The sequence below is a fragment of the Acipenser ruthenus genome, chromosome 7, assembly GCF_902713425.1.
Source record: "Acipenser ruthenus chromosome 7, fAciRut3.2 maternal haplotype, whole genome shotgun sequence".
NCBI classification, from domain to species: Eukaryota; Metazoa; Chordata; class Actinopteri; order Acipenseriformes; family Acipenseridae; genus Acipenser; species Acipenser ruthenus.
Genome location: NC_081195.1, coordinates 64,740,412 through 64,758,746, shown reverse-complemented (window position 1 = coordinate 64,758,746; position 18,335 = coordinate 64,740,412). Strand labels below are relative to the sequence as shown.

Here is an 18,335-nt window from a genome sequence, read left to right as displayed (position 1 = left end):
ATCATAGTTCAAGCCTGTGTAAAACAAAATAAAAAAAAACAGCATCAACAACATAAATAAAAAACATCAAAGACCATATTTAATGTAACTTCAAAGCAAGAACAAAATTCTAATTACAATCATTCAGAAAAGATTTAATTTTCCACAAACTTAATATCAGAAGATTTTTCTCCTTAACACAATTCAATTATATAATTGTCACTGGAAATATATTTATAGTGATTATCTTTGTGTTTATTCTCCGTATTTTCCGGCAAAGCTTAATTCTGATGATAATTGTGTGTTATCGTAGCTGATCACGGCACAGTTTACAATCCACTGCATCAGCCTCTTTATTTAATTCCTGCCCAGAATTGTATTTAATTGCATGTTGTAACATAGTGGTAGTAAGACACAGGTGTTAAGAGCTATAAATGTGAACGCTAATTATCACTTAGGTTGCAGCAGTTAGAGGAATGAGAGTTTGATGACCAAACCACAGTCTAGAGTACAATGGTTCACATCAGCCATTAAGAGCTTTAAACAGGGAAGTCAACTGCTTTTCTAGCAGACCCCTTATAAACACATATAATAACCTGACTGGTGCACCTTGGGATTGTTAAAAAAAGAACAAAGACTTGTCTATCTGAGAGACATATTTAGAAAAATATGTTACTCTAGATATCAGATCATAGAGCTTATTGATTTAAAGTTTTAAACGTACAATTACTTTAGAAATGATTGAACTTTAAATATATATTTTATGCCTCCCTCGTTGCCGTACTGCCATTGCTGACAAACAGAACCTTTTTAGAATACCGCTTTAAAAAGGTAAAATGCAGGTAAAATTGAATCTGGTTAGATAACGATTGTATACATTATTAAAGGGTTTCAGTGAGTCAGTGCACACGCCTGCTGTTATACCCTAGCTGGGTGTTGACAGAAATAGTCTCACAAAAAGGTGATGGGCAGGGTTGTAGTTTTTCTAAGACATCTGAGGGTAAGACCTTCCATACTGTAGGTTACTTGTGGCTACAAATCAGCTCGGCCTCCACTTCAGTACCTCAGTTCTCTCTGTGTTTTGCTGATGTTTGTTTGTATTACAGTAACAGAATCATAGATTATAGACATACATATCAGCAACATTTTGGGAGTCAGTTTGTCCTTGGGTTTGCTGGGAGGATTTTTTTTGTTGTTGCTGTGTGTACATTAAATATGACAATATTTACAAACCTGCAATATGTTTTAGCTCTCCAGAAATGTTTTCTATTCGGGGTGTCCCCTACCATCTGCTATCATCTATTCACTTTAAATTCCCCAGCACCTAATTTCTGAAACCTGTAGTACATTATAGAAAAACATTAAAGAATGTGAAGGTGGGGCAGCTACATGCCAACATTTTTTTTTTATCCTGGTTAATTCAGTTTTTTTCAAACAGATCACGAGGTTAAAAACATCATGCTGATTTTCCCTCATAGACTCCAGATATGCTGTGGAGAACTCTTGAGATTGTTTTTTAATCAGGAAGGCTGCTCCTGGCACAGTAGTTGTCTGGAAGAAGCTCATCATTAGTCACAATTTTACAACATAATATCGTAGAACTCAAAATAAACAGAGGAGTCCTGTGAACATACAGTATGTCAGTTCTAATTGTGACATACAGTCAAGCCCTCTTAAAATCAAGTCCTATTTATCAGGATAAAATTGATCTAAACTAGGATTTGACCCAAAATGGGATCACACCATCAACACAGTAACCCTACTGTATGTCACTCAAACGGGACAGCCGCTCAGATGTTTACTGCTTGTTTATTTTATATTTATATTATTTATTGCATATGTTGAAAAAAATAACAATTAAATCCTGTTGTTTGCTTTAAGTTAACACTTAAGGGCTAGGGTTTGAGTTAGGGCTGGGGTAGGGTTGGGGTTAAGGATAGGGTTAGGGTGAAGGTTAGGGTTAGATTCAGGGTTAAGGGTTGGACTTAGATTTAGAGTTAGGGTTGTACTGGGGATTAAGGATAGGGTTAGAGTTGGAGTTAGAGTTGGAGTTAGATTTAGGTTTAGTTTTATACTTAGGGTTAGGGGTAGGGTTACAGTTAGATGTCTACTACTAGATGTCTGTATAGTGCTTTCCACATTGCCCTGCTGTGTAAGGCAAGTGACTGAAATAGTCATAGAGACGAAAGGTGGCTAAAAATATTGACCTTAAATAGGATTCAGCTGATCTAAACTGTAGGAGGGAATAACAAAAAATCAGGACAGACTTTTAAATCTTAACAAGAGATGATCTTAAAGGTGCTACACTATATTCCATCTCCTCTTAGAAAAGAAAATGATTCAAAATGTCCGCAGAAATAAAACCTGACTATATCACCACCAAGCCCTGCGGGCACTGCATTATTTTAATACAGTGTTTTATATTTTGTTTTAATACAGTATTTAACTTTTTTTTTTTGGAAATCTAGCAGAACTCTTTGCAATGTGGCACTTGGCCAGGTAAATTGTTTTATCTTTCTGCTGCCAGTAAATGCCTACTAAAATTTATTTTGTGCCGTTTCTTCCAGCTTATTGTGGGGATCATTCAAGCCGCGGAGCTGCCTGCCTTGGATATGGGTGGCACATCTGATCCTTATGTGAAAGTCTTCCTGCTGCCTGATAAGAAGAAGAAATTTGAGACCAAAGTCCACAGAAAGACCCTTAATCCCACTTTCAACGAACAGTTTACTTTCAAGGTACGGTAGGCTTTAGATGATTGGCCACAATTTGTTTCACTAGAATAAACAAGTTAATCTTGCTTCATAGTGTATTACAATGAAAGTACTCAACCTAATATCCCCTTTTTAGCAGGCTGTCTGGTTAATTGATTTATTAAAAGTCATTTTTGCCAGAGGCCAAGGATTTCAGAAGCTTGCTTTATAAGTAGTCATGTGTAGATATGTGAAGAGCGCGGGGGGAGTCAGATAAAGGCATTTCAGCTGTTTGTGTTGTAAAAGAGACAACTGGAATGTGGCTGGCATGTCATTAGTTTCTGCCCTACACAGCATACAGTAACATGTGTAGGGAATTAGCTGATGAAAATAATGCTGCCCTATGTGGTTTAGGCGGTTCGGTCATCCCGGGATGGCAGCAGAAAGAGGCAGATCAAATGATTTTAATTGTGGCTCTTTCTTGAATCTCTCTGTTCTCTCCTCTACTTCAGGTGCCCTATGCCGAACTGGGAGGCAAGACTCTGGTATTGAATGTATACGACTTTGACCGATTCTCCAAGCACGACATCATCGGGGAACTTAAAGTCCCAATGAACACAGTGGACTTTGGCCATGTGACTGAAGAATGGAAGGATCTGCAGAGTGCTGAAAAAGAAGAGGTAAGACCTGAAAAACACCTGGGGCTCATGGTACTCACAGGACCCAGCTGGAGTATGGGCTGGACTGGGGTTCATGGTACTCACAGGACCCAGCTGGAGTATGGGCTGGACTGGGGCTCATGGTACTCACAGGACCCAGCTGGAGTATGGGCTGGACTGGGGCTCATGGTACTCACAGGACCCAGCTGGAGTATGGGCTGGACTGGGGTTCATGGTACTCAAGACCCAGCTGGAGTATGGGCTGTAGGCCCTTATCCTAAAGCTAATACTGCCTGTATGTATTATAAAAGCATCCATTACAGAGAGTCAGTAATTATGAGAAGGAGGTATGTTTAGATGAATGGCCTTATTTTTTTTAACCCCAATTTCTCAAATTTAAAAGATCTTTCCATTAATTAGAAAATGCACATTAAATTAAAGCTTAGAAAATAGCTCACTAAATAGGTACTTGATCGTTTCTGTATATCGCCTTATGTTTAATTTGGATGCCATATGCTGAGTTATACTTAAGAGTTGCTTATTTCTGTTAATGAGATCTCTGTGTATTATTCAATAGCCATGTGGAACAATATGATTCTGGCAACAAAAGTGTGATTTCAAAATCCCAAAACAAACACAGTCAACAGTGATCTTTTATTTTTAAATGTCTTCATTATCGAATCCACTAACGTTAAGTTTTTTAGCTGAAACTAATTCCATGTTCGTTTTAGTTAACTTCAGCTCAGGAAATAGTTCTGTTTGCCAGCAGGATGAAGTTAATATACTTGTTTGTGTTTTTTTCCAGTGGTGTCACAAGTAATGCTGCTATTAACAAGCTGCTTAAGTTAAATTAATTTCACTTTGTGTGCTGGGCTGCTGTAACCTGGGTGGCATTTAGAAATATTTATCAGGCAAAAGAGGAATGAAGCCAAGTGGCAAAACGCAATGACAAGATGCAATCATCAGAGCATAGCAGCTAGCGGCTGGAATTTCAGCTGATAGGCAGATGGTTGAAAATGTCATGGAATTTTTTTTTTTTTGGATTTGAGTAAAATGTTGGTGTGCTCTTTATAGCAGAATTGAAGCCCAGCTTGACACTATGGCCCACGTTTAGAAATGGAATACAATGCAGCTTTCTTGGGTTGATCTTTGATCTGGAGTGTCTCAGTGGGAAGATTGCTCCCATCAGTTTATGTGAACCTGACTCATTTTAGGATACAGTAAACTACTGATTGCAGTGCTTTTTTTAACTCAGTGGCACCGAAATGGCACTTGAGCAATGGCCTAATGATTGCACTGGATTCCAGTCAGGCTCATCAAGTCGGCATGCAGAACGTCTTTGTTTATTTCTTGTGGGTGTTTAAACCTCAGCAAAGAATATATACGAAAGTCTGCCTGGATTTTACACATCATCAGCATACCTCATTTGATAAGACCTGATTGCATAGAAAAAGAATCCTAGTGCTTGGGTAAGAATACAAACAAAATAATTCCACATGAGCATTTCCTTTTGACACAAGACAGTGCATTGAAATATACAGGCAGTAAAAAAGATAAGGAATGTACTCTGATTTAAAATTCACTTGCGGGAATCAAAAATGAATGATTCAGACAAAAATATGTTCAAATTCCAAAAAACAAGTGTAATAGGCAAGCATTAAGAAGTTTAAGTGTCGATCTAAAAAGAGATCTCTCTCTACAAAATGACTGTTCTCAGTGGACTATTGAAAATTTTAAATGTGTGCATCTGGCATTCCTTCCAGACGCATGTCAGTTGCTTGACTGGAGTACTAAGCTATGTATGCAGTGCTTGGATTATGAATACTTAGTTTACATAACCAGCAGACGATTGAAAGAACACTTTCACCATTGGCAGGCACAACACCACACTGACCTTTTCAATTCTCAACACAGACCAGCGGGGTATCAAGATTAACAAGTACCAAGCACATTGCACAGAGGAAAACATCTCAGCGGGGGATACATTTATTCACAAATTCTGCATCTGAATAGGTTTTCAACTATATTGATATTTACTGTATATTCGGTAGCCCCTCGACATGATGACTAGTATTGTATTTACCTCGTCTTTGTACTTGTTATACTAAAACTGGTGAGATGAGCTCAAAGTCAGACCGAGGAGATGTGTTTAAAGAGGAGATGTGATGTAAGAATTCCAGAGAGAAAGTACCAGCATATGAATATAGGCAACAGTGTTCTGTTTGTATAAGCCACAACTTTTAAAAATCAAACATTTTAGGACAATAAAAAAAAAATACATGTAAATAGAAGAGCTTTGATTTTCTACAACTCAACTATCAGTACAGACAGAACATTGTTAGAATGGGCCACTTAAAAGTGCTGAATAGCAGAGAACCAGCAGATCTGTTTAGCTTACACCAAGAGATGGCCATTACACCATGCCCCCAGGTATGTTTTGTTTTTGTTCACAAGTAGTGATTTGCTTAACATCCTATAAAGATGCCAACCTAGCATGGCTACCTGTGTGGCTAACTCTCAGTAAACTGAGCCCGATATAGATTTTCAGTTGGGTATACCCTTTTAAGTGGCTTCAACACAGTTGACAGCAAAACTTGACAACAGAGACACGCTTCAACGACTACAAATTGCACACAGCAAATACTCTGATGTGGAAAAGTTCACGCTGTCCTCGAACATGGCCTGGGGCACATCTGTCATATATATATATATATATATATATATAACACGGCTTGGAAAAATAACAACCTCTGATTGGTTAAACAGCATCACATGACCGCGCGTATATATAGCGTATAGCACAGCTTGCATACTAATGAGCCGCTTCACACTGAATAAATCACACTGAAAATAAAACCACAGCCAAAAATGAGTGGCATTTCACCTATTTCCTTTAATATATTTGGGGTTGAAACTCCACATAACTGGTACAACACCAACTTTCTGAGTAAAGACAGCAGTCCATCTGAAAAAGATAAACAAATAAACTAAGTGCACCAGCAAGAGCAGACACATAACAGTGGATGAGGAACAGCTCAATTAAATAGAAAGAAAAAAAAAAACTACAGCATGGGCTGGTAAATGTACTGAAAGAAAAAAATATGGACATTCATTTTATGGAAATATGTCCAAAAAATCTCAACAACATTAAGGGAATTTTATGCCAGTGCAAGAAGAAATTCACAATAAACGAACATGTGCAATTTATTTTTATTAAGTGAATAAGGAATTAAATTAAATTAAATTTGGGACTATATTACACTGCAGATGTATACACAATAAAAGTTTCTGGTTTTGTCTTAATTTAAATGTATTTTAATTATTTTAATTATTTTTCTTCCCACAAATGACAGGTAGCCGTGTTATAAGCGGTATAAACCACTTCGGGCCGTGCGGTTTCCGATGATATATATACCACTCCTGGGGTGTTTAAAGGCACCCCAGGAGTGGTATATATCATGGGAACCTCACGGCCCGTCGTGGTTTATACCTTGCATATATATATAAATGGCAAATATGGCCTTTGCCCTGCCACATATCAAAAAAGTATTGCCCCCATGGGAGAGCAATACTGACTGACAGGGACTATATTGCCCGAAGTCAAAGGCTTCATACATATATGAATTCAAGATAAAGGGCTGTTTTATTCCATTGTCATTGTTCTAACTTGTATTAGAGTTGGGCCAAGGTCGATATTAATAACATTCAGAAAAAAATATAACTGTAGTGGGCTCCAGTTCGTGAGCACATTGTTTTATAAAACCACCAGTGCAAGTCATGATTGTATGACATAAAACATAACGTATTCCATTAGGAAATATCTATATAAAGTCAATAACCTCCATATTTGAATTAAAAAATGTCACTGGCCAACCCTCAACTGTTGTTAAAGAATATTTCTACAATGCTCACTTAACTTTGTATTAAGTCTCATATAAAGTAAAGTCCACATTTCAAGAAATGGTAGTAATTAAAGACTGAAGTAAAATATGACAATTTGTTTGTATCTCAATAAAAGTCCCATCTGGCTACATTGATGGTTTCTTTGTTTCAGCAATAGCAACAGTTAAGAGGCAATTTGATTTGCACAGACGCACAGATCAATATGTTGTCCAGAAGACAGAATAGATACTGCATGTTCTTTAAAGACAGTTGCCCCTCATAATTTTACTACACAGTAGGCTATTTCATTTTCACTCTGACCACTCTGACTCAGGTGAAGCCAGGTATTACTGTAGTTACTGATTGCAAAGGAAGCTTGGTTATTATCCAGATGTCAGATTGGCCTAAGAAACCTTGTGAGTTAAATGAATCAATGGGCACAGTGCCTGTAAAGTTTTAGAAGTGAGTCTGAACCAGATACCTTCCAACACTTTAACTCAGTGTTAGCTTGTATCTATAAATTATTTCTCAAATGTAGCTGGTTTACTAAATGTATTAAAAAATTTGTATTGGGTAGTGTTCTAGTTCAGTTAGGTGTGAAGCCAATTCAGCTGTAACACTAGCTGTAGGAATGTACCATTTACATGTGAGACGCTGTACCAGGCGGCCAGAATTGTATAGCACCTGTTGCTATGAGCAGATGAATTGTGTAATTCATTGTTTTGACAAAACACTGCTGTGCTACTGTTACTAAAGTATGCATGGGGGGGAAAGCATACCTGTTTAGCACCGTGTTACTTTGAGGTGATGAAGTTTTTATAAACTCAGTACTTCTGACTAGTCTCTTTCGGAGGCAGGATTGGTTGTACCATTTCCAAGAATTCATGGCTTTGTTCATCTTTATTTTAGGTCTTTGGTGTTTCACTTGTTTCATAGATTAATTTTGTATCATTCGCTTCCATTGCCTTTTAAGTTGTGTCTATCATGAGCCTCTACTGTTACATCCTGCCATGTAAATGGAGCTAGGGTAGGTTACAACAACGCTGTGAAACCAAAATGTATTCTTCATGGAACACGTCTAATGGATAAGATGCGCATCAATCTGCACTGTACATTCTTAAACTTTCATCTCCAAGTGATTTGGAAAATGGTTATTTCTAGGTCACTTCTTAATAACCTGTCATCCTGAAAATGTTTTGACTGAATAATCAATATTTTCAAAGTGAATGTCACAAGGGGTTCAAATTAAATTAATTTTCGGTTTTAGGAACATTTGGAGATCAAAGGTTCATACCCCATGCATTGTATAAATTGCATCCTTAGAACTTTTTGACTGTTCCATGTTTCCATCAGCACCATTCAATCAGTCTGTGAAACTCAATTTCATCTTGTTTGAGTTTCAAACGTGGGCCGTCTCTAGTTCCATCTGCAGTCTTCAATTCAATCTGCAACTGGTTGTTAAACAGGTTTTCTATATGTATCTATTTATTTGCATAATTCCAATTTCGTAGCTATGACTCATACCTTAAATATCATGTTTCTCTTAACCATTCTTCTCAGAATGTCTTCTAGCACAACAGGGACACAGTACTTGTATGTGTGTGTGTCTGTGTGTGTGTCTGTGTGTGTGTGTGAGCGTGTGTGCGTGTGTGTTTGTGTGCGTGTGTGTGTGTGCGTGCGTGTGTGTTTGTTTGTGTGTGTGTGTGCGTGTGCGTGTTTGTGTGCATGTGTGTGTGCGTGCATGTTTGTGTGCATGTGTGTGTGCGTGTGTGTGTATGTGTGTTTGTGTGCGTGTGTGTGTGCGTGCGTGCGTGTTTGTGTGTGTGTGTGTGTTTGTGTGTGTGTGTGTGTTTTGTGTGTGTGTGCATGTTTGTGTGTGTGTGTGTGTGTGTGTGAAATCCACTCTGGCTGCAAGTATAGCTGTGTCTCTGCTCACTGGTTAGACTTTGAATCCTGGTGGGCGTGGGCTAATGTAGCCAGTTTTCAGTATGACAAGTAATTAGTTGGGTTACCACAGTCAGCCAGACTCTGGGACTGGAGAGGTTTCTGCTGTTTCACAGCGTTCCTTAGAAAGATCCGGTCTATTACCATTATGAGCTGGTAGGGACTCATTAAGCTTTCAGCAGCCTCAAATGGGAACACTGATGGGCAATGTGTATTGGAAATGGCTTGTTTCAAAGCAAAGATGGTACATTTCAGCAACAGCATCATTTTGTCTCAAAATGTATTGAAGGATAAAGGATGTTATGGTGCAGACCACAGCATGGGATTGTATTCACCTATATATCTACGCTTTTAAGTTTTACATACACAGTGCCTATAGAAAGTCTACACCCCCTTGAACTTTTTCACATTTTGTTGTGTCAGTGCCTCAGAGTTTCATGCATTTAAATGAGGATTTTTTTCCACTTATCTACACACCATACTCCACACTGTTAAGAGGAAAAAAGTTTTTATTGAAAAAAGATTATATATTAAAAATACAAAACTGAAAGATCATAATTGTATAAGTCTCCACCCATCTGAGTTAATACTTGGTGTTGGGATAGGTCTTTACCAACTTTGCACACCTAGATTTGGCAATATTTGACCATTCTTCTTTACAAAACTGTTCAAGCTCTGTCAAGTTCCTTGGGGAGCATTGATGGACAGCAATCTTCAAGTCATGCCACAAATTTTCGATTGGATTTAGGTCGGGGCTCTGACTGGGCAACTCAAGGACATTTACCTCTTTGTTCCTTAGCCACTCCAGTGTAGATTTGGCTGTGTGCTTTGGGTCTTTGTCATGCTGAAAGGTGAACTTCCGTTCCAGTTTCAGCTTTCTTGCAGAGGGCGGCAGGTTTTCTTCAAGGACTTTTCTGTACTTTGCTCCATTCATGTTCCTTTCTATCCTAGCAAGTGCCCCACCACCATGCTTCACAGTAGGGATGGTGTTCTTTGGGTGATGCACTGTGTTGGGTTTGTGCCAAACATAACGCTTTGAATTTAGGCCAAAAAGTTTCATTTCAGTTTCGTCAGACCACAAAACTTTTTGCCACATGGCTACAGAATCTCGTGAGTGTTTTTTTCATACTTCAAACGGGATTTAAGGTGGTCTTTCTTGAGTAAAATACAGGCCAGATTTGTGGAGTGCTTGGGATATTGTTGTCACATGCACACTTTGACCAGTCTTGGCCATAAAAGTCTGTAGCTCTTGCAAAGTTGCCATTGACCTCTTGGTAGCCTCTCTGATCAGTCTCCTTCTTGCTTGGTCATCCAATTTGGAGGGACGGCCTGATCTAGGCAGGGTCTTGGTGGTGCCATACACCTTCCATTTCTTAATAATCGTCTTAACCATGCTCCAAGGGATATTCAAGGCCTTTGATATTTTTTTATACCCATCCCCTGATATGTGCCTTTCAACAACTTTGTCCCAGAGTTCTTTTGAAAGCTCCTTGGTGCTCATGGAACTGCTGAATTTATCCTCAAATTATGTGAATCACTAAAATTTAACACCGGTGGAGGCCACTTAACTTGGTGTGTGATTTTGAAGGCGATTGGTTACACCTGAGCTAATTTAGGATTGCTATTACAAGGGGGTTGGACACTTATCCAACCAAGCTATTTCAGTTTTTGTTTTTTATTAATTTTCTACAAATTTCTAGAATATTCTTTTCACATGGAAGTAGTGGGGTAGGATGTGTAGATCAGTGAAAAAAATATATTTTAATGCATTTTAATTCCAGGCTATAAGGCATCAAAAGGTGAACATTTTGAAAGGGGTGTAGACTTTCTATAGGCACTGTATGTAGAGAACCACTTATCCAGCATGCTAAGGACATTTTCTAGCACAAAATATACTGCAAGTTGGGCAGCGTCTGTTTTTATGTACGCACATATCAAGCTAATGACTTTTATCCAATTGTGAGCAAAACTATTGCTGGCTTTCTTTACCACAAGGTTATAATATCAGAACCTGGGGATATTTGGTGGAACTGTACTGTATACTGTCTTTGTACTGTGAACCTTAAAGCAAGCTCAGAGTTAAGCATGTTGTAATCCAGCTGTGCAAAACTTTAGAGACATAAAAAGAGATAATAATAAGGAGGTCAGAGTATGTGTAAAAGGAAGTGAGTTATGGAATTGTAGAGAAGAGAATTTCCTGTTATTAGTTAATTGAATTTAACTTTATGAGGAAATTAGTATGCGGCCAAGAGGGATGAAGAGAATGGTCTCATATGTGGCATGACGTAGTCATTTTATACATATTAGGAATGAAACTAAACTGTATGTTAAAATGCATAGCTACCAGGAGTGATGTAATGCCATAGAGCTGTTCCTATATAAACTAAAGAGTTTGGGCAATGCATTGTGTTCCCCAGACTATTGACATCTCCGTCTGAAAAGGGTTCTCCCAGTTCAGGTAATATTGATCAATTATCTTGTAACTGCTAAAACTAGTATGACTCTTATGTTTTGTCTAAACATATATGTTGCAATATATATGATATTTGATATAACTAGAACTATAAATAAATAAAACAACAACACTACAGAACCTGCACTTCCAGCCATACAGTACAGTATATCACAATTACATTTTTGCTGCAACCCTGGTGTATTTTCTTTTGCAACTTATGAAAGACAGTAAGACATATTCGGTAAACAAGGCAGTCTGATGGGAGAAGTTGTAAGAGCGTCAAAACAGGATTATGCATTTTCTCAGCTTCATTGTTAATGTGCAGCTATCAGAAGACTTACTGTTGCAAGGGAAAGCATGGTTCAGCAGAACATTGGCACACGTGGCTCATCATGCTAAATAGTCTATCTGTTCGGTTACAGGTTACAGCTGTGCATCCTGTCAAGGAACCTAAACACATGATGAGAGTGTGATGGGTTTCACAATCTTTGCATTGAGGTTCAACTTGTTCAGTAATTGGGAAGGGAAAAAAGCCCCAAGGCGAAGGAAAGCAAAGTTTTTAGATCACCTTCAGAGGCAGAGGGTGTACATACCGATTACTGGAGACTATGTGTTACATCTCAAAGTGGCTTTCCTAGTTAAATTAACATGACTTTAGCAAGTGATATAGTAAAACATGTTATTTACAGTAACCATACTTAACCATATGCTGTACAAGCAAGAATATTGTAAATGTGCAATGATTTTCATTTTTTTTTTTTTTTTTTTTCAGGCATTCAGTTACCACAGAAACACCTTGCTCAATATCTTTACAAAGACTGTATACAGTAGCTAGTGAGTAAAGTCTGGTAATACAGTACTTTACAGTACTCAGTTTTTTGCTACTGTACCACTTTGAGAGATGAAAACAGTGAGCTAAAACTACTTTAGTTGTGGTGAATGCCAATTGTGGAAATCAGAAATTCAGATGAGCAAACTCATGGTTGGATTTTTTCTGCCAGTTCTTCTGAGGGATAAATGAAGTGTTGTCCAAACTACAGTCAGCTTGTGTGGGTCAGAAAAGGGTTTTGGATTGTATCATGCATTTCTCTGTGCATCCCTACACAAAGTTAACATTTGTTTCCCATTTCTTTGTTTGACAGCAGGAGAAGCTGGGCGACATTTGCTGCTCTCTCCGCTATGTGCCTACTGCCGGTAAACTGACTGTTGTCATTCTGGAAGCAAAGAACCTGAAGAAGATGGATGTGGGTGGCTTATCAGGTGAGGCATGATAGGGGGTCTCAGAGAGAAGCAATCTAAACTATCACACATGGGGATGCCACTACAGCCACACTGTAATCCAGTCTCATCTGGCACACAGAGATAAGTATGGGTTTCAGCACTCAGTCTTCCAAATCACAGGAGCTCATTTTGAAAATAAATAGTGGCCAGCAGTGACTCTTGATGAACCGCGGTCTCAGAAGGAAAACCTTCATTATATATAGTGATTGTGGTTGTAATGGTCCGCAGATGAAAATTTAAATAAACGTCATTGCTCAGTTTCAGACCGCTTTAAGTCATTTACATATACATGTTGAAATATACTGAGCATTTGCCTCTTGAGACTTATTTTTTAAGATTCAGCGCTTGATTATAAGAATGCATTTCCATCTCGTTGCTTTAAGTGTTGTCTGCCTTGGGCTGACGATGTAATCCAGTGCTGTGAATGTGTTGGTATAATATATGGAGGATTTCCGTGGGTGTGAATGCCATTTATGTATACGTAACCTACTCACTGTGTTTCCAAATACCTGTTGAAGAGGGATGTGCATATATTGTGCATGTGTATGGGAATATAACTGTGCAGTACAAAAAGTGATAATCACTGATGTCTGTGTAGGATGACAAAGAGTGCTGAATAGGATTTATTCAAGGTCAGAGTACACCTTAAACTCTCCGGTCCCTAGAGCAAACCTGACAGAGTAAGCTCCACTTTTCCACTTCTACTGTCTTGCCATTTTAACCTCTTGGAGCTGTGGTGGTTGAAGAATGCAGCCATTAGTTCCAGTGGGAGAGGTGAGATCTAATAGGAAACTGGAAAATGGCAGCACTGGAACTCGTCCGAACCCTGAACATCAGCTTATATTACCTACAATGAACATCACTACCACACAAACACATACCAAAACAGAGATCTCTCAATAAACGGTTTTAGATTGCTTTATTTACTGATGTTGGGAATGTGCTGAGGGTTTGCCTGCAAAGCGGTAAACATTTCCAATCTGTTACCAGCTGGCATGGTTATGGAGTCGTGACCTCTGTGTCTCCGGGTGTCACTGGCTGCTGCTGGTAGAATACATCTTCTTGCAGTCTCATGCTGCTTGCATTCAATCAGAGAGCGGGGAAGAAAAATGTAGGGATCCCTAGGGACTTGTGATATGATGTATATCAACCATTCTCTGTAACATATTTTCTTATTATCTCAATTAATTAGAAGAAAAAAAATCTAAATGCATGCAATTTTAGAAAATATGCCTAGGATGATTGAAGATTCAATGACACAAAAAGGTTGGGTTACACCTCACAACTATGATTTGAATCCAGCTTGGGGACTATTTAAATTGATTTCAAACTTGAATGATTGCCACGTGATATATATATATATTCAGCCCCTCAATTCCACCATTTCTTCAGTCACTGACCACCTGGGCGTGCTTGATAACAGGATTACTCGCTTAGAACCAGCAGATCTCCCTTCCCCCACTTCAGCCATTGCAGCCGCACCTATTAGATATATATATATCTATTAAACTCTAATTATTTCCTTTGCATTGGTGGCGCAGTTGCGGGGAGCCAGTGGTCCTCTTTTGGAGGCAAGTGAAACTCACTTCCCAACCTTAGATGCCCGGCCAAGGTTCTTCAGAGGGGAACCAGAGGGGACCCCTGGTTAAATCTATCATAATTCTCTTTTGTTTTCCCATTCTCTGCCCATTCTAGGTTCCCCCTGGGGTAAAGTAACATTTGCTTCCCAGCCTTGGAGGCCGATCGGTTTGGTCTCACCTCCGCGAGGGCAGCTCTCCGCGAGCCAAGGGGAAACCCTCTCACAAAGCACTTCTCCCATTTCAATTCCGGATTCTCTGCCCACTCTAGGTTCCCCTTGGGGGAAGTAATCCTTGCTTTCTCTTTTCTAAGTCACAAAGTACTTCTGTCCTAATTCAATTCCAGAGGTTCATCCTCCACGTAGCTCCTGTCCTGTGAAAAACCAATACATATTTGGCTAGTAATTTGTCAAATGTGCAGTCCTTAGACTGATAAAAATGTATTTTTAATCTAACAATATAAATGTCAATAAAGGAAGTGCACAGGCACGAGAGCACTGGTCATGGAATTCCAGTTTGGGCTGCAGTGTACAACGTTCATGTTTTACACCAAAGTATACTTACAGTACCAACCAAGCTAAAGCAATACACACTTTGTCAGAATGGAGCACGCTGGCTGCTCTGTCTGTGAACAACATATTCACCCACACACACTGTGCCAGGAAAAAAAAGTTTTGACATAGTGAAAGGCAGAGTAGACCACGGAGAAGAGGAGGGCACAGATTAGTAGATTGAGCAGGATGCTCATCATGTTTCTGTTTATGATTGCTGTGGATTTGCAGCAATCCATAGGAGGTGTGAGGAAGGGTTCGGTAGTTATATAGATGTATATACACTAAGTGTATAATATTGGTTTACTTGTTACGGTAACAATTCAAAATCACAGTCTGTGAATTACGAAGACCAAATAATAAGCAATACAGTGTAACCGCACTTTAATTACCACACAATATGTCAATTATAGAGATTTCTAGCATTTATTTCTGAATTACACTGAGTGTTTTAATTGCAACGGAACGGCCACTTGTTGCCGTGATTATCCATGTATGAAGATAATGATGATTGTTTTCGATAGAGCCTTCCTTTGGACCGGGAGGCTTTTAAATGCTGTAATTATTTATTCCAGATGGTAAATATCTCGATCTGTTTAGAGAAACTGCATTTTAAAAACACCCCATGGTATTTACACTGGAGCCCGACTTATTCTTCATATATTGTGTCTAAGACTGTGCCATATGATTCCAAAACAATTGTAGTCTACAAGCCTAATGTTCCTTAGGAAACAACTACACAGCATGGTGCTGATGGAGGTGCACTCTTTTTAAATATACAGCTATGGACAAAGGTTTTGCATGAACTAATTTTGCTTTATAAAGTCAAATGAAACCTGCTGAATAATGTTAATGTTTATATACTTTATAAAATTGAAAAATGTGACATTTTGAAATCTAACATGTATTACTGGCCTACTATTATGGCTACCGGTATACCTTTTGCAATGTCATTTTCTAGTTTCTTAAGATAACATGATGTTAAATTATGTTCATATCGTTTTTTTTTTTTTTTTTTTTTTTTTTTTTTTTAAAGTATGTCTCAGTCCTAAAATTCCAGATGATGCAAAACTTTTGGCCATAGCTGTACATTAAACTAGAGACAGATTTGGCATTCCCTTTAAGAGCTTTTAAGGTTCCACATGGTGGCACTGTTTGCTAAGTTAAAATCCCTATTGAATAAACCAGTTACAAAATGTTACCACCAGTGACATTATGCAAATCCCATTGCCATTAATAAATGGGAAATATCAGCCATAATATTCACAGGCACAATTTCAGGGGCCATTGTTAAATTCCAATACTGACCATATTGCCCCTGTGCTGGCCCAATATAGATTAAAGAAATAGCAGAAAACAAGATGATGCATCTTAAAGGGTACATAAGGACCTTTTTATTTTATTGTGTTACATGTTCCCATGAGTTGCTGCAACTGTTTACGTAAGGTGTGTGTGTTGTTTAATTGAAGCCATCTTGAGGCAAGGAATGCAATTTAAAAGTTTAAAAAAGTGGTCAAAATGTAAAAAAATAATAAAATAAAAATAAAACAATACACACACCTTACGTAAACAAGTGTAGCAACACATTGGAACATGTAACACAATAAAATAAAAAGGTCCTAATGTACCATTTAATTCTCTCCTACAGTATGAAAGTAGTTGAATGCACAAAAGTTGTAAACATGTCTCACCACAGATACAAAATTGCAGAGATAGAGAACAGGGCTGGTTGCAATAAACAGGTTGAATGAATTCACTGATGGCTATTGAGGAGCTGGGGCAGTGCAATACACCTGACGTGGTTAGCGTATTACACGTTGCATATATCTCCTGCATTATTAATAAACCCCTACTGTTCTTTGTTCCCTTTGACAATATAAAGACACTGTCTGGGTTCGCAGGAAAGGTTGATTTTTGTATGTGTAGGCAAGTCTGTTTTAGGGGGAGTATGATAACAGAGCCCGCAAAGGAACATGAAACTGGAAATTAAAGTAAGAGCATTATGCTGTGTACACGTTTTAGCACCAGTGACAGAAAAGAAGAAAAATACTTTGAAGCTAATTGAAGATTCTGGGGCTGTTACTGTCTCTGTTAGTGGTAGAATTGTTGATGCAGTTATCTCAAAGCCTGGGGGCTGTGTGAGTAAGCGGCCCATCCTAGTGATTAATGTCGTCTGACTAGGAAACACTGACATAACAGTTGCACTTCCTTTCTATATATAATTTAACAATGCTAAGGTTCCGCACAGACACAATACAAAGAAGTGCTTATTCACAACTATATCAAAACTCTGCAGCATTGCCCTGGCTTCACTTGACAGCTTACTGTACATTAAGATACATTTATACATTAAGACCTTCTTTCCAAGGATCCAGCTGCCAGATACATCTAATTTTGTTAATTAACAACTGCCTCACAGCTTCTGGAATACATTATCTGATCAAATTAGGTCGACCAGCAGCACCATTAAGAGGACAATTGTGCTGAAATCATGGCATTATTATCTTTATTATCTGGTGTTTGGATGCATACAGTATGTCTCTATGGACCCTTTAAACAGAAGACACATTTGCTCGATGGGGATTTTTAAATAATAAAAAAGGCCTGGAAAAAAAAAAACATGCTGAGGAAATTGGCATTCTGCAGTGACTAACACGCTGTAGCAATTAATGTTAACCAAATAGAAACAGGGCTTTGAAAGCACAGTGCTAGTTTAGATTTCGTGTTTGTTTTCATTTTAAAGAACATTTCATGCTGTTTTATTTCAAGCATGTAAAAACAGCACTACAATGTTTGCACATTGTGTTAAAAGTAATTGGATTAGAACCTTTGCGTATATATATATATATATATATATATATATATATATATATATATATATATATATATATATATATATATATATATATTCTAAATAGGAAGATGAATTTTCAAGTAGATAAATAAAAATTAATCTAATGCAAAGCAGAACACATTGGATGAAAACCAAGAAAAGATCAAATGCCTACAGAATTGAAGGAGGATTTAAATGTATTTCTTTAAAAAACATTTTTATTTTAGTGCTGAATTGTTTATACAAGAACAAGCCAAGCAGATCTGTTTCTTTATCCAAATGTAATGTAAAAATTATTTTTCAATTACTAATTTAACAAATGTGTACGTTCTTATTGTACCTTGTATACAGGTACTGTATGAATCTGTGAAATGCATCTGGTCGGCAATCAGTTTACGCACAACATTGACTGATTATCACTATGTAACACAATTGTTGTTCCTGGGTAGTAAGTGTTATTTCCTAATTGCTTATGCCTCAAAAG

At 38.0% G+C, this 18,335-nt stretch overlaps 1 protein-coding gene across 5 annotated transcripts in view; it reads left to right on the top strand.

The window, feature by feature from the left end:
- Window positions 1-18,335, top strand: part of LOC117970982 (synaptotagmin-1) — a 195,341-nt gene that overhangs the window by 163,418 nt on the left and 13,588 nt on the right. For all 5 annotated transcript variants that reach the window (XM_059027600.1, XM_059027596.1, XM_059027597.1 and 2 more), the window contains 3 exons: window positions 2,547-2,714; window positions 3,182-3,349; window positions 12,752-12,869. In XM_059027600.1, the coding sequence (XP_058883583.1) occupies window positions 2,547-2,714; window positions 3,182-3,349; window positions 12,752-12,869 (454 nt within the window). The remainder of the gene's footprint in view (window positions 1-2,546; window positions 2,715-3,181; window positions 3,350-12,751; window positions 12,870-18,335) is intronic.